At 44.5% G+C, this 17,772-nt stretch overlaps 1 protein-coding gene across 2 annotated transcripts in view; it reads right to left on the minus strand.

The window, feature by feature from the left end:
- Positions 1-17,772, minus strand: part of RANBP9 (RAN binding protein 9) — a 1,122,649-nt gene that overhangs the window by 445,743 nt on the left and 659,134 nt on the right. For both annotated transcript variants that reach the window (XM_069613547.1, XM_069613548.1), the window contains one exon: positions 9,820-9,928. In XM_069613547.1, coding sequence (XP_069469648.1) covers positions 9,820-9,928 — 109 coding nt within the window. The remainder of the gene's footprint in view (positions 1-9,819; positions 9,929-17,772) is intronic.

The following is a 17,772-nucleotide window of genomic DNA, read 5'->3' on the forward strand; positions in this document are numbered from 1 at the left end:
GTAACACCAGTGGAGATTTAAAGAAAATATCCAGTGCTGGGTTTGAGTCACAGTAGACCCAGAAGAAAAGAAGCAGGGCAGAATTCACTGCTCATTGCAAATGAAGAAAAATGGCTAGGAGGCACCAGCAGAATTTGAATACCATGGAGACCCCTGAGGGTGAGCATCTCTAATGACTCCCACCTAACCAAGGCACAGAGATAGATACTCAGCATTTCTTTCCAGGACGTCTGTTCACATAAGACGAGAAAAACCTTGTAAGTACAAATCTTTTTCTAAAGGGCAAGATAAAGAATCGAGTCACCCAGGGATCAGAAACCTGTCCCAATGTCAACCTGGCGGCCCAAAAGAAGACAGACCTGGCGACACAGTAGGCAAAGGGTGATGTCAATCAAAGGTATATATAGCATGCGCAGTGCCCGCTGGCCTCAGTTCTGTTTTTGCTCCTCTTGCAGTAGAAATACCCGTAAAACAGGGGAGTGACCGTATTCGGCCTTGATGGAATGGAAGATGCAATAGCACAGGAAATTCTACAGAGGGGTAGGATGGGAGGGAGAGGAATATGTGGGAGGGGAGGAACATCCAGTCGAAAGAACGTTACCAGGGGTAAGTAACTTGTTCTTCAAATGGATTGTGTCCTCCCAGGTATTCCTCATCTTTGACAGACTCCCAAAGCAGTATAGTGTTTGGAGGAGGGAGTAGAATTATAATTATACATTTTCATGGACAGAGTGAAGGACTGTGTATCCGATGAAGAATTGGTCACCCATTCGTGATTTAGACATTCTCGAAATGTAAAAGTTCAAAGCTCTGCAAGGGTCTAACCTATGTAGTCTTTGCCAGTATAAGGTGGGGGATAGAAAGAAGATGGAACAATTTTCTGACCTAAATGAAAATCCAAAAGGCTTTTGGGCAAAAAGGAAGGTTTGACCTTTAAAACAACCCCATCCTTGTGGAAGATGGTAAAGGGTGGCTTGGATGAAAGTGCTTCCAACTCACTCACTCACTCACTCTACGGGGTGATGTCAGAGCAACCAATAGGACACGTTTGCAGAGGTTCTAAGGGTGCACACATTAGGAATTTTAAAACCAGATTAAGGTCCCAAACGGGAACCCGGAAAGGAGATGGAAGGAACACATTAGTGAGCCCTTTTAGAAATGGAGTCACCAAAGGAATTTTGAAATAGGAACATTCCTCTGACGAGCGCTTAAAAATGGACAGCGCTGCAAGGTAGCCATTTAATGGTACCAATTTGGAGCCCCAGATTAGCTAAAGATAGAAGAAAGGATAAAACATCTAGTGTTGTAAACAGAAAAGGATCTACATTTTTTTCCTTGCACCAGTTGCAGAACTTATTCCAACGGCAACGGTACAAAGACTTTGTTGCTGGCATTCTGGTCGAAAGCAACACCTCCATAACGTCATCCAGGAGGTCCCAATCCTTATATCTGAGTATTTCAGAAACCAGGCGTGAAGGTTGAGAGTCCTGACCTCTGGATGGAGAACCCGACCCTCCTCTCACGAGAGAAGGTCCTCACTTTGTGGAAAACGCATCGGAGGACAGATGGACATTTCCAGAAGGTCCGGGTACCAGGTCCTCCTGGCCCAATCCGGGGCAATTAGGATCATGTGTTTCCCGACACTGCGCAACCCCCCGATTACATGAGGAATCACGGGGACTGGCTGAAACGCATACAGGAGTGGAAACTCCCAGTCCATTACGAACACGTCTCCAAGAGCTCCTCTTGGGGGAAATTCCCTGGAGCAAATCTGTCGCACTTCTGGTTGACCTTGGTCGCTAACAGATCTACTTGAGGGGTTTTCATGGGTGAATATCTCTTGAAGGACTTCCTAAACTAGTTCCCACTCGTGGGAGACTGTGCTCTGCCTGCTCAGAGCATCTGCCGCTGTGTCCTCCTCTCCGGCTAGGTGAACTGCTGATATGGAGATCCCTTCTTGAATTGCCCAATACCAGTGCTGCATTGCCTCTATGCACAATCCTCTCTTGTTGCGGTAGTACATGGCCACTGTGTTGTCCGTCATTATCGGGACATTCTTTCCCCGTATAGAGGGCAGAAATGCCTTCAGCGATAGTCTGATTGCCCTCAGCGCCAAAAGAATGATATGTAGTTTGGACTCAATGGAGACCAACGACCGCTGACTGTCAGATAGTTGGCATGGGCTCCCCATCCTGTGAGTGAGGCATCCGTTACTACTGTAATCTCCGGTCGTGGTTGCCAAAAGGGTTCTCCCTTCAGAACATTGTCCTTGCATGCCCACCACAGAAGATCCTGTGAGACCCTGTTTGGAATCTGAAGTCGGTTCGACATCTTTCCTAAGAATTGGGACCATTGAGTTCTTAAGAGTCCATTGAAGGGATCTCATTCTCAGGCGGGTCTCTGGCAACAGAAAAATGTAGGATGCCCTGAGGCCGAGCAACCTCAGAATAATCGAAGGCTGGTAGACTGTGGGCATTCTGAAATTTGGTCACCATCTGAAGAATGTCTTGAGCCCTCACCTCGAGTGGCAAGCTCTTTCACAAGGATTTATCTAGTGACGTTGAGATGTTCGGGAGAACGCACCCTGATCAGCCAATCGTCCAAGTAGGGGTAGACGTGTATACCCCCTCTCCTGAGACTCGCTGCCACTACAACCATCAGTTTGGTGAAAACACTTGGGGCAGAGGTCAGCCCGAATGGCAGAACTCGAAATTGATAATGAGAACCGCCAACTACGAACCATAGGTATTTTCTGTGTTTGAGATAGATTGGCACATGAAAATAAGCATCCTGAAGGTCCAATGACACCAACCAATCCAGGAGTTGGAGGGCCTGAAGGATCTCTGAGAAAGTGTCACCATCTTGAACTGGTCCTTCCTGAGGAACTTGTTCAAGTATCTTAAATCCAAGACTGGTCTCAGTCCTCCGCCCTTCTTGGGTATAAAAAAAATATGGGGAGTACCAACCCTTGTTCCTCTCCACTAAAGGTTCTATAGCACCTTTCTCTAGGAGGGTTAAAACTTCCTGCACAAGGAGCGGATCCGGAATCCTCAAGCAGTGGTTCCAGGTGGATTGTTCTGAGGTTTTTTTAATAAAAGGAAGGCAGTAACCGTGGGCTACAATTTCCTAAGTCCACGCATCCCAAGTAATGTCTTGTCACTCTTCCAGATGTGGAGTCCGTCGGCCCCCCCACTGGTGAACTGTGACTCAAGACCTCAAAGTGGTTTTCTGGCTAATGATGCAGAGGCCGATGGTAAGGAGGCTGCTGCTTGAGCTGGCTTCGCACCTCTACCTTGTCCACCACGAGGAAATCTTCTCTGGCCATTCTTCTCACCCTTCCAACTGGGAAGTAGCAAAAAGATCTACCCCTCCAAGGTTGTCCGCTAGGACGAAAAGGCTGAGGTTGCCTAATAGCGGCACCTAAGGATTTGGCTGCCGCCTTTGAGATCTGCAACTTCTCAAGGCTCTCATCAGTCTTGTTGCCAAAAAGTGAGACCCGTCAAAAGGCATGTTGAGAAACCTAGATTGCACATCAGGGGCAAAACCTGACTTTCTCAACCACGCAAATATGTGCATAACAGTACTGGTAGCCATGGATCTGCTGATGCTATCTGCAGAATCCAATCTTGATTGAAGGGATTCACATATGGCCTCTTTGCCGTCCCTAACAATAGCTAAGAAGCCGTCCCTTTCATCCCCTTTGGAAATGTGCTCTGCTGCCATGGAAATACAATCCCATAGAGTATACGTAAACTTTGCGAGGGCACAAGTGGAGTTGGTAGATTTTAGTGTCATGCTCCCTGCAGAAAATACATTCCTCGCCCATCCATCTACACGCTTGTCGTCCCCGTCAGGAGGGATGTTAGGGAATGCTGCTTGGTTGGACGTAGCCGTAGCTGCCTGCACTACCAGACTCTCTGGAGTGGGGTGTTTTGACAGGTAGTTAGGGTCACTACTGGACGGGCGGTATTTCTTTGTCAAATTCTTAACTGCCGGACTGGATTCTGGAGGCTCCCAGTTCCTAGCCACCCTTTTCTGCAATGCCATATCAAAAGGTAAAATAGGATCAGATTGTGGACCCTTGTACAAAATATCAGTGAGGTCGTCTTGTTCATAAGGCAATGGTGGCCTACTTCAACTCATGTATTTGACCACGTTCGACATGAGCTGCATGTAAGATGCATCTGCATGCTGCCCAGGCTCTGGTGTTCCAAATTCAACTTCGGGTGAGGTATCTACCCCACTTGCTGTTTGCAAGTTGCCATACTGGACTCTTCAGAGATAAAACTCTCTGGTACGTTGGGTGTACCGTACTGTAAGCCAAATGGGGCTTCCTCATCCTCAGAATATTCCTCTTCTTCAAAAATTGAAGAGATTTAAAGAAATCCCTTTTAGAAAGTGGAGCATATATTTTGTCTGGTTTGGAAGTAGTAGGCTTCCATGTCGTTTAAGTCGTTGACACTTTCTTTATCAGCGCCAATTTAGGAGGGGTGCTCAGCGTTGACGGCACAGCTCGCAAGTGTGGTGCGGCTGGTGTCGAAGGTTTTGATGTCGAGGGCCTATCGCAGGCACCTCCAGCATCAAAGGTGTCGACGACCTAGACTTTTCCTTGTGTCCCATATGATCCTTCAATGGAACATCCGATGGAGGCCTCGAAGGCTCACAATGCAGATCAGGCCTTTTTCCCCCGGGCTCGAGGGCGCGCAGGATTTCGGCGAGACCTTTCCTTTCCGGCTTCTTTTGAAGGCTCGGTAGGAGCATGGCTTTTTTGTTTTTCAAAAATATTTAATATATTTCAGCCCTGAAGGCTTCCCACTCAGCCGGAGTGGACTTTCTTGTAGGGCAAGCAACCCTTTCGGGGGAAATGTCAAAGATCAAGGCGAGCTACAGTACCTTCTCTTCGATTTCTACGAGGAAGAGTGGTGTGAGCCACTCCTTGACCTAGATCGCTTGGCCTTCTTCCTCTGAGGAGAGTCGCCTCTCGACTCGAAGGTTTAGCGGAACAGGTAGGTGATTTTTTTTAGGTATTTTTCCTACCTCAAGTTTCCCCTTTTGTTCCCTCAAGGCTTTTCCCATCATTAGCTGGCATTTGGAACAGCCGGAGGTGTCGTGGCCCTCCACGAGGCATCACAAACAGATATGGTGCAGGTCAGTGAGTGACATTTTTGATTGGCAATCCCGGCACTTCTTGAAACCAGACTTCGGAATCGACAGTGTCAAAGATTAAGACATTTTTAGCAAAGTGATTGTAACAAAGACGTCGCAAAAAGAGGCGCACCGAAATTTGCTCGAAGCTACCGCGGAAAAACAGAACTCAGGCCAACGGACGCTGCACGTGCTATATATTCCTTCAATGACATCACCATCGACTGAGGCCTTCGAGGCACATCGACTCGACGATATCGACGCACAGAGCCCTCTGCTGAATTTCTGTTTCGAAGCAGCTGAAGCTGCACAACAAGTGTCAAAGATGAGAAATACGTGGGAGGACACAATCCATTCGAAGGTGCATGTTAAGACTGTTCAGTTATAGATGAGGTGCAGGAAAAATGCATTTTGTCAGCAAGAGAAACTGCAAGCAGGAATTTGTGCCCACCTTTATATATTTCTAAAGTTGTTTAACATTTTGTATGTAACACTGTTCACTTTTAACATTGATTTACATTGTATTTATATCACTGTACGGTTTGGTATTTAACCAAAAACACAATACAAATATTTGTTTTAATTAAAGTGGTCTTGTAAAGCGCCCTCCTGTCATTTTTGTGGATTTGGAAGCACATGGCAAAGTAGATGTGTTGCCAGAGAGGATGAATGCAACTGGATGTTACAAAGATATATATAATGCAGTTAGAAATGACTTTCAGAGGAAGTATGGTCAGAAGCAGGGTAGATGTGAAGCAACAACATACAAACAGCATAATGATTGCAGAGGGAGAGTGCAAGCAGGAAGATGAACCATGCATGGAATCAAGAACTCTGATCAAGGCATTTAGGAAGAAAGCAATGCAAACATCTATGAATACAAGCTGCGATGTACACAAAGGAAAGAAGGTTTCAGCAGACTGGTCGACCAGTGAGCTGACAACGGGCAGATGAGTGCAAAGGCAGGAAGAGTGGCACAGTGAGGGACATGCAGTTGGTACACAGGTAGAGAGATAAGGAGCAGAGAGGCAGACTTATTGCTAGTAGTTGTGTTGCTGGAAGGAAGGATTTACAGATAGAACACAGGCAGAGTGGTTAGACGGGCACTGCAGATAGATCAGTATGCCTATTGCAGCTGGGGTGTGCAGGCAGTGGAAATGTTGCAGAGGATCAGTTCACTGTATTTACTGTGGCTAGAATTGGTCAGTGGTGTACACAATGGTCTGGTAGGGTAATGCTGACTGAGGAGACAGGGGGAACATGAGCTATGACAGCGGGAATGGAGGTTAGCAGCAGCGCACAGCAAATCCTTGGTGTATGGAGGAAGCAGTCTACCATCCTGGAGAGCTGGAGCACCAAGCAGTGTTAGGGAGATTTATCATTTTTATGCTTCATCCCCTCTCCTAGTGAGACCCTGAGCACTTTTTGCTGGAATTCCGGACCTTTTACCTTATATCCTGAATGAGTGGAGCCTTTTTCCACTCGTTCATTCTCATGGGCTCTGTGTTTTGGAACTCTGTTCTCTCAGTTTTAGCTTTACTATGGAGTCTACTTTCCTTCATATTTCTTCTAAGTCAGCTGTATTTTACATTTGCAGCACATGGCTCCTTATGTACAGGCTATTTGCTTCTCTTATACCATACTGTGAGGGGTTGGAAATGTGAGACAGACACACACAGGTATAGTTTTCTCACAAGTCACCATTTTATTAAATAATAAGGGGCGAGACAAGCGCCTAACGTTCCCTAGCCTAACAAGGATTTCCTGCCTGGCAAACTAAGGCTAAAGGAAAATGACCTAATGTCCAAACTTATTAGTCCCTCACACTAATACATACAACAAATTTTACAGGAATTATCTGGCTGTTTAACCTTCACAAAAGAGCATATACATGCAAAACACACAAGTTATAAACAGGAATCCTTGTGACCAGGGTTGGATCCCCCTTCCCCTGGATCAATTCAGGATGTTTCCAACAAACGTTCAAACAAAAGTTCAATTTCAGAAAAGTTACTTTCACTAGCCAAGTTCCACTCCAGATTGAATATAAAGTTATTTTCGTTCCATATGTCCTTCACTTGGCAAAGTGACAGTCTTAGTTCCAAAGCATTTCTCACACTCAAAGATAGTTGTTCAAGTTTCCACAGTCTTCTGCTTAGTAAACCAAAATTACTTCCTCTTAAAAATCAAGTCAGAAGTTAATGTAATACTTTTCTTCTCTGGAGACCAATCACTTTTTATCACTTCATATTTCTCCTTCATAAGCAACACCTTAGTCAGGATGGTTATACAACAGTTCATGAAACTCAGTAATGGAAATGCCACTTCATTTCCACCACAACCTTCTACCACATTCACAGTACTTCAAATCATCTTCTTCCTGGTCCACTTTCCTTCCAGGACTAATGTCCCTTTCCTGGTTTACTGTCCTGCCAGGATAAACCTCCAACTACTACAACTTGTACTCTGTGGTAAGGCTTGCTCCAAACTTTCCACACCTGCAATGGGGAAAGTTAAATCAACAACTGATTCTCGAGTTAGTCTTTTGACTTTCAACACAATTGGTTTACAGGTTCTTCCACAAATATACTGCACAAAGAGATAATGATACTCACTTTGATCTGTTTGCCATAGGCAACGCTGGTTAGTTCTCTCCCACATGATACTTTTTACAAGGAGGGCTTTTCTCCTGGAGTCTCTGATTTCTATCTACACAAACATGTGTTTGCTGGCAATGCGATTTACAACTTCTTCCCTCGAGGTATCTTGTTCTGGGATGATAATACTCAAATTGCCTTGGTGTCACACTTAGCTTTGGGTATGCAGGCTATTATAATGTCCCCTTATTGGATATTCCCCATTTTGGCAAGTTATATTCACTTTGCTTTATTATTGCTCATTTTTGGCTTTGGCAATGCAGGTTACAATATTCCCCTATTCAACATCTTTTAAAAGGAGAGTTGCGCCAAGTTTGCTTAAATTCAAAGACTCAGTATTCAAAACATTCGCTATTACACAGCGTTCTCTTTCGGAGGGCCTCATGGTCACCTGCATCAGGCCAACTCACCGGTATGCCTTGGCGTATGCCCTCGCGTATCCTTCTGACTCACCGGTTCTGCTTCTTCATTTGTCGGGACTCCCTCAGCTTTTGACAGCTCCCGCAAATATGCAGCTGCCTGCGTTGACCATCAATGGAGCTTTCACTGGTCCGTATGTGCACAGGTGAAAACCTTACATCGGAGCAGGTTACAGGATGCAGGGTGCTTCTTTCTCCCTCAGGGTAGCTGGTCTCAATATCGCTTCCTGCTGCACGTCCTTTGCATTAAACAGGAGTGTCGACCTCCACCATGTTCTCTGCCCAACATCCCGCTGTCAGCACGGGACGCTCTGCTTCTTCCTGCTTGGCCCACGACTAAAAGGCCTTTAAATGGTTAAAGGTCCCCGCTCAGGTGTGGGTCACTACAACAACTAGACCACTCATTACAGTTTGGTAATTCTGCACCCCTCTTCTTTGTCTCAGTACTAAGAGCATTATGGGCCTTGAAGACCATAATGTTCTTATTGGTTTTAAGATCAAGATCCTCAATTTTACAATAAGCCATTAAGACTGTATGATCATTAGGGAAATTGTTCAGAGGGTTCTCCCATTCCTCCTGACCAGAGTTGCCTTAATTTTGTGATATCCCGCATAATACCACCCCCAGGGTCAGGATCAGGTAGCGGCTGCCTTTCCTGGCCACATGAGAAGTGGTCCAGGTCAAGGTTTTTGGAATAATCACCACAATACCCAATGTGGTACACCTCTCATGCAAATCATTTTGCCTCAGGTGGTGGTAAAGAACTGAAGTATCCAGGCAGATTAGTAAAACTGTGTGCAAACAAATCTGAAACAAGAAAAAACGGAAACCCGGCTGTGATACAGTTGGGATGTGAAATCCCAAGAGAAACTACTTCGAAGCAGTGCTTTGCTGTATTACAAGACACTCCCCTAGTAGATGTAAGGTAACAGGAGTAGAATTGTTCCCCCAAGAAGTAAAGTTGTGATATACCATGTGAAGTGGTGTAAAAAAGGAAATGGTCTCTTATGAATTAAATGTTGTAGATTAAGATCACCCGTTGCGGGGACATTAGAGAATGCCATTTGCTTCTTGAAAGGACTTTGCATGGGCTCTAAAACATGTAATTGCAACTCAAACATGTATGTTATGGCATGAAAGGAGTGTAGCAGAAGCTTTATGACATTTATGAAATGGTAATTACGCACCAGTTAATGAGCTCTTATGAAATGAATTGTACAAGAACACTCCAAAAATGAAGTACATGCGTTTTGTGTCAGCACCCATCTTAAACATGTTGCGTTCATTTAATTTTAACCTCAAGATGAAAAGATTGAAGCATTCTAAAGAGCATGCACAATAATTAAGCTTGTTCTAGTGAGTAGAAGGGGATGTGGATACCTAAAAAAGATATACATCGGTTTGCTATCTTTAAATAGGGCTACACCACTCCTGGGCAGGAAAATGCAGTACAGGGTGCATCTGCTTTCTCAAATGTGTGTTTTTGTCCAAGCTTAATATTTGCCACGTAAACTACTAAAAAAAGGTAGACGTGCAACAAAACAAAGTGCACCTAACTATGTTAAGAATAAGCGTAGTTAACAAGACAATTACTTACTTTAATGTGAAGAAAAGATTAGGGTTTCTTTCTAGTAATGTTGGATACAACTGTTGCGTAGTTTCAATGGCTTCTCCCATTCTTCCTGCTAACACCAGTTTCTGAATTCCTGTTGGCCAACAACAAATTAAAGTCCGTTTTTTGCCCACAATAACCATTGTAGCATAGATTATCCTAAGGACAAGCACATGTAAATCATGCTTTCAAATTATCTTTTTCAAATTATCTTTTTCTTTTAATTTACAATGTAAGCGAATGAAAAAACGGCAGATATTAAAGGGTCCTTTCACCATATTTTCAAATACCTTCTGAAATCCTATACACAAGGAATTGGTATATACAGTCCTTAAGAAAAGTTGCTTTAGCTAAACAAAAGTGTGCTTAGTATGGTGATATGCAGGGTGATGCAGGCTAATGCCTTCCAAAATCCTGGTCATTCCAAGTCTATTAAACAGCAGGCACACACCTAATCCAATTTAAGAAATCATGCATGTCACACAGAAGCGAGATGAACGTTTCCTACTTTTTCTATACTTTGATAACGGGTTAGGTTTAACTACTACTTTTGAGGTTTTACTCCATGTCATCAATTAGCCTTATAACCCACATATGATCCCTATTTGTATTACTTAATATAATTAGATATTTTTATCAGATGGTCCCTTCACCTTATTCTTGGTCTTGTGACCCTTTACTCAGTTTTGTACAAACCAACCAGGTGATGATGAATCAAATGGCACATAAGTGAAATTCAAAACCATCTGATTCCAAGGAAACTTAAGACATCAGTATTCCTCCCACAAACCACTGAAGAGTAGCCATCTTGCTGATTCTTTTTATTTAATAATTCTGTGCTAGAGTGCTCCTCATAAATAAATAGCTGCAATCTGGAAATTATACTAAAAACTTGCTCAAGACAATAAGAGTAAATCAATTCTTTAATCTTCACTCCAGTTTAAGAATTCAGGTGTGGTTTTAAAGAGTCATTCCTTTGATGATATAGACCACCTACGTCACACTTTTCCTGTTAACATCTGCATTTCCTGATCCACCACGCTTCTTTGATCAATCAGGGATTTTCCTCCAGTTTTTGAAATTGTGCACCCCAAAACTACAGGAACAACTGCAGACAGTATTGGAAATTTAAGGATCCATCTTGGGAACCTGTTGACAGCTGGAAAAGAATGATGTAGAGTTGGCCACTACAGGAATTCCTGCGGCATAGAGTACCAAAAGGAAGTGAATCTAAACTTACCAGGGAGCTTACCCCCTGAAATTAGCAATGTTTAGTGTTTGGGAGGGACAACTTAAATCATTCTGAAACTGTTCTCTGTGAATATATATGTACAGAGTATTTGGATCTCAATTGAATATATAGAACAAGCTACTTACTTTCAGTAAAGTGGTTTCTGACATCACAGTAATCCTTCGACAGGTTTGTGATATTTTACAATATCATCCAGGGAAAGACTGGTTCAGAACGTTTTCTCACAACTAGGTGGGATAATGAGGCAGTGCACCATATCAGACAGTCAGTGGTGCCTCTGGCGCCAAAAGTCACTTCCTTGGTATAGTTACACAGATATGCAAGTCTTTCAACATTAATTCACCTGTTATTTCCTTCTTATAAATGCTCTTCTGATCCCTGAAAGGCCTCCTTCAGTGACAAGGCATTCACCTATTTTAATACCCAGGAAGCGGAGGCCCTAAACCAGAATGCAAAAACATTTCCCTACTAGATGCTGTTTTCCAAGGTTTTCAGCATAACAATTCTAGATGCCAATTACTGGGAAGTTTACAGGGTTCTGGTTTCACTCGGTTCTTAATTGTGATATCTTGAAATATCAGCAGGTAATTTATCATGATTTTTATTCTGTATCACTTCGACTCCCACAAACTGGCTGCGTTTGCTATTGCCTAAACTATTAAATAATAACATTGGTTTTTACTCTCGCCTGCCTGTAAGCATCATTGATCCGTGTAAGTAGTTTGCATACCTTTTCTCCAATAAACTCTATTATTACAGGGAGGACATTTTGGCTATTTCTGATAGTGGTGTTATCCAGAAAACACAAGCACTTGGACAGAACAACTTCCTTTATCCAGTCAGGTGATTTATTCCATCTCATGCTGGCTGGCGATCCCTTTCAAGCCTATAAAGTCAAGTCTTGTTGCTCCAGTGTAGCTCCAGATTACCAACTTGTAACTGGCTCGGGGATGTTATGTTAGGCAGATGGTCCAAATACGGTTTATGTGAAGTCTGTCCTTTAAAAGTCCTCCTTGGAGCCGAAGTTCCAATCTAGCTACTACCCTGTTACCAGCTTATTTTATTTGGGCAAATGTGTGGAGCACACGGTCTTGGCAAAAGTTAACCGATTTGTGCTAACAATTTGCTGGCTCCATGTCAATCTGGCATCTTCCCCCAGATGCCACACTATGGCAGTCACGTAGCAGGTGCAGGGTAATGTGAGCAGCCTAATTGAAGAGCGGGTACTGCCTGCTCATGATACTGGGTCTCTCAGTGGCTTCTGGCATGATGAATCATCCTATGCCATTGAATGGTTGCAGGTAGTAGGGCCCTTGAGTGTATTCACTCCTTCCTGTGCATAAAGTCTCAAATGGTATTGGTTGTGGAAGTTTTCCCGGATACCCCTCTTCCAATGCCTGCACAGAGTTTCTTCTACTGCTCCTTCTTTAGTTAAATCTCTAGGTTCTGTTTTGCCTCTCTATTTTTCCTCATTTTAACTACTTGACCAAGTATGCCAATTTTCTTAAACGCTAGTAACCCTTTCATCTGTCCTAATTTTTGGCTTTAGGGAATTTTTTGTATGACACAGAAAACTCATCTGTGGTTGAGCTTTCACAGACCAACTTCACTCCCCTGAAGTTAGTCCTTCATGCTGCAGTCAAACTAGATGTCGTGCCCGAAAACCTAAGCACACCGCTTCCATACTTAATTGGTTCCCCTTACAGGCCAGAATTCTATTCAAACGTGCATGTCTGTCAAATAAGGTGGTTCGTGGAATGACCCCTTCTTGTTGTCAAGCTGTATTTAGACAAGAGCCTCCCAGCTTTCGCGGATCATCCTCAAAGCTCACTTTTTCAGAAGTGGATGAATCCTGTTGGAATGGTTTCACTGTTCCAATCTGTTAAGTATCCCAGAAACGTTAAAGATCTGTTTCAGAGTCCAGGTTTTTGAGTATGTGGCACGGGTGTCAGGTTGTTTTATCGGGGTGACCCTTGTGTAGCTTTGGCCCTGAATTTTGTTCACAGTATTTTTATACTGTTGGTCTAAAGTTCAATGTTTTTATTGCATGTTTCCATCATCTCTGGTGGACGTAGGGAGAATAGTCCGCTCTTTGTGAAAAACAAAAAAGATATAGAACTATTGCATCAAAAAATTGAAAACTAATTACAAGTAACTTGTCCCCAGAAAGAACATTACTGAAGGTAAGTAACTTGTTCTTCTATTGGGACTCTTCCTCCCAAAGAACCCTCTTTTTTTAAAAAAAATGTTTAAGGACTACCATAGGCAAAACGAGAGCCCGAGGAAAAAAAGTGTGAGGAAATCAGCCTTAAAGATCATAATAGTTTTGTGAACATTGTATTGACTGATTCAGACTACCCCACCTTTTTGGCACTTGCGGTGGTGTTTCACAACACGGATTGACAGATAATATAATTATGTCTGTACATGCAAAAAGACTAGATAGATGTTTGGTCATGGGAACCATACTCTAAGTCATCACCAGTACTAACCTTTCACTGTGTAAAAACACTGCATTTTTGTGATATGAATGTTTAATATGACAAAATGTGTAGACACCAGAAAATGTGTTTGGTTTAACATGGCAACACATGTATAACAGCCTCAAGTAGGTTTTTATGAAATAATCCAGAAAAATAAAGATGTTATTTGTATAAATTTTACATTGGTGATCTTTTTGCATGTCCAATCCGTGTTGTGAAACACTGCCGACAAGTGCCAAAAAGGTGGGGTAGCCCGAGTCCCCTGTCATATTATCAAGTCTGATACCGTCATGACACAGGCCCCCCTAGATCAAAAAAGAGGGTCCCAATACCCCCCACAGATACTGGAAACATTGTATTTACTGAACATTTGTATGGCGCCTGTACACAAGTTTTTCCAGGCGCCACAAGACAAATTGATGGGTTATGGGGGGGATGAGGGAAATAGGAAAGAAAACTGCAAAAAAAACAGCAACAACGATCATATTGGCCTTGTGACTATCCTACAGTGCAGACAAAGATGGTAATTGCGGGGGAGAGGGAGAAGTGCAGAAGGGGGTGCCCAGAAAAAGGGGCGCAGGGGTGAGCAAGTGCTGGAGGGGGGGCTCTGTGGGGACTAGACGGGGGGGGAGAGAAGGAAGAGGAGAAAAGGATAGTCTTGAGAAGTTTCCAGAAATTAACAAGATCCGTCTCAAGTAAAAAATATGAAAAAGTGCATATAGTGCTACCAGACATATGTGGCGGAACAATACCTGTGGATGGAGGCAGCCCTGGAGCATGGGAAAATGATCCGGGCAGCGTGCAACAAGTCCCCGGCCTCAATACAGCCACAGCATCACAGACATGCGCAACATCATAAACGCAATGACGTTATCATGGCTGTAATGCCACCCATGTCATTACATCACCCCCCTCCCACCAATTGGGGCACAAGCGAATGGAAGCCTGCAATACCTTGCTTTTTAAAGCACAGTGTTCGGCGCAGGAAGGTGCTCGTCATTAGCTTTCCTCCACGTGTGTATGCCGTTTTCCTGTTTGCATTGTTTTGTGATTGCCTGTTCTTCCACCAGTCTCCGTCTTCCCCCCTGAATTTAATATTTACAGATTTGGTTTTCAGCTGCACGGCCTGGCTGCGGATTACCTCTGGATCTGATGAGTTTGTTCTTAGAATCCAAACAAAGGCGAGAAGAACAATCCACATAACAGCAATCCACGGAATGCGAAGCCCAACCATTTTTTTAGAAATACTTTATTTTTGCATTTGTCAACATCAACTAACAACTCACCATGGAGTCCGATTCCCCCTTAGCCCCCCATTTCCCCAAGGAGTACACCGTTCAAAGCAACACATGTGAATCACAGTGTCAAAGCTATAAAGCATTACTTAACAGTATCGACTTATGTCTTAATCTGCAACAGTTATCAGAAATTGAATATATGGGCCCCAAACATCTGGGTGAAGGGTTCTCATGAATGCAGTTTCCATGTCGTGACAGTAGGCGACATCCTGGAGCAACAGTTGTGTACTGGGGGGGGGGGGGGGCAACCCTCCTGCGCACCAATACTAAAAGCAGTCCAGCTAGTCACCTCATAGCAGGCTGTAGGGACGTTGGGCATACCAGTAGTGCTGTAAGCAAGTTCATTTCCAATGATTCCCCAACAATCAGTGAAATCTTGGGCACCACCTCTGCCCAAAATCGATGGACTCTCGGGAACTCCCAGGCCAGGTGGAGGAAGCCTGCCAGGGTGTAACTTCCTCTAACACATGCTTCAAGAAAACAAGGGAAGTGTTTGTGCAGTCTAGCTAGGGTGCGGTATGTCTGGTGGACAAAGTTGAAATGGATAAGCTTATACTTAGAATTCAGGGAGACCTTCTGGGTCTGCTGCAGTAGGTAGGCCCAGTCTGCACCTTTTCCTCTGGGTTTCCATCCCTCCCGTCCCGTCTATCAGCAGATCACTCACTATAAATCCGTGAGAACAGCCGGCCTTCCCCTTGTGACTGAGTCACCCCATGCAGTAAGTGCCATACTGGTGGTTGTGCTGGGAATGAGTGAAAGAAGGTCTTAAAAACACATCAAAGCCGAAATTACAGGACTATATCCAGGGCAGAGACAGCTCCCAGTTTGTTTGCTTGCTGAATCTTAAGGAACACCCCGTCCACAAACAGGTCACCAAGGGTCACTATGCTTAGCTTATCTGTCCATTGCAAATATATCTGCTTGCTCGTTATGGGTAGCCCAGGGATATGCCTTGCTGGAAGGAGAGGGGAGTACAGGCTGGGGCTGTCGCTTCTCTCGGCCATCTTTCTCCATATCGCGTATGGGATCAGGACCACATTTAGCGTGTCTGGCGGAACCCGGAGTTCTCCGACAATCCCTGCTCGTAGCAAGCTGGGGGTCATCAAGGCCCTTTCGACTTGGACATGAAGTCACACAAAGTGTGTTGCGTACCAGTGTCCCAGGAATTGCGCCTGCCCTGCCCAATAGTAACACCCTAGGTTAGGCAGAGCTAAGCCTCCCTTCATCGGATTTACAAGCAATGTTTAAGCTTCTCTTGCCGTTTTCCCAGCCAACAGCAGGTCTGGGATCACATGCCAAAACAAGCCACCTAACAACAAGGGGACACTGACAAATAGGTACAGTAGCTTGGGATATATGTTCATTTTGACAATGACTATGTGCCATAGGAGTGCGAGTGGAAGATGTCGCCACCTCGCTATCATTTCGCGGAGCCCTTCAATGGTCCTCCCATAGTTAGTGCAAAACAATTCCTTGCGGTTTTGGGATAGCATCACCCCTAGGTACCAAACCCCAGATGACTCCCACCTAAAGTCGAATTTGTCCCGGTATTCCCTGCTTTCCACCGTAAGGGGGAACATCACAGACTTACTGTGGTTAATCTTAAGGCCTGAGAAGACCCCAAACCTGAGAACCTCCCGCATTACTGGGTTCAAGTTAATTTCTGGATCACTAATGAAGTGGGCCACATCGTCTGCATATAGCGATATGATTATTTTGTACGGTCCTAGCCTAAGACCTCTCTCAATTTGTCGTTCTCTTAGGCCTGCCGGAAGTGGTTCTATATTGAGGCCAAACAGTAGTGCAGACAGAGGACAGCTGTGCCTGGTCCCTCTTTGCATTTCAAATTGGGCTGATTGCACCCTCCCCATTACGATTTTTGCTGAAGGGTTCGCGTATAGAAGCGAGACTAGTTTGATAAAGTGGGCACCCAGCCCTAGTTTTTGTAGCACTGCAAAGAGATAGGGCCATTCGACGGAGTCAAAGCCTTTTTCAGCATCTAAAAGCACTGCAACAGCCTGGAACGAAGGGGGTCAATGCCTCAACGATTACAAAGCAGCAGCGGAGACCAAACATGGTGTTCCTACCGGGTATGAAGCCAGCCTGATTTGCTAGTACCAGTCCCGGCATCAATGGGAGCAGCCTTCAGGCTAAGATTTCGGCAAAAATCTTATTGTTGACATTTATTAGGGAGATTAGCTTGTACGAGGTGTAGTCCTCAGGGAGTGGGGGGGTTGGTGGAGGGAGGATTTCCAGGTTTGTGAAGTAACACCACATTTGCTTCTCGCATCGTAGGGGGCAGCATACCCCTTTCAGTTGCCTCCTCGTAGACACGGTGGTGGAGCGGTGCCAGAATAGGGGCGAACGCCTTATAAAATTCCCCAGTTAGTCCATCAGGACCTGGTGACTTGGACCCTGGGAGTTCCTTGATCGTAGCTAAGATTTCATCTAGGGTGACCGATTTATCAAGAGGTTCCCGCAAGTGTGCCTCCACCCAGTATAGTTCAGTTTCTTCAAGGTAAACACACAAGGCTTCTGGGTCCTTCGGGCATTTGGAGCTATACAGCTCCTTATCGAAAGCACAAAATACTTCCGCTATGTCCTCTTTGGAGTGTACCAGTTCCCCCTGAGGTTTCTGTATGCATTCTACAAAGGGTGGATGTCTATCTGCACCTATCAGACGAACCAGGTGCGCCCCTGGTTTCTGACCGTCGCCATATTTACGCACTTTATGCCCCCAGGCCAAAAACCAAATTTCTCGGTCAGTGTTTGTCGGCTTCCTCACGGAGATGTGCCAAGATCCGGGGTTCCTGTTTTTCGGCATATTCCCCCTCTAATGTCTTAATCCGGTTTTACCCATCTTCGAGTTCCCTTCCAATGACCCATAAGATTCCATTTTCTTTGG

This window comes from Ambystoma mexicanum, chromosome 5p (genome assembly GCF_040938575.1).
Source record: "Ambystoma mexicanum isolate Mex_15411 chromosome 5p, UKY_AmexF1_1, whole genome shotgun sequence".
NCBI lineage: Eukaryota > Metazoa > Chordata > Amphibia > Caudata > Ambystomatidae > Ambystoma > Ambystoma mexicanum.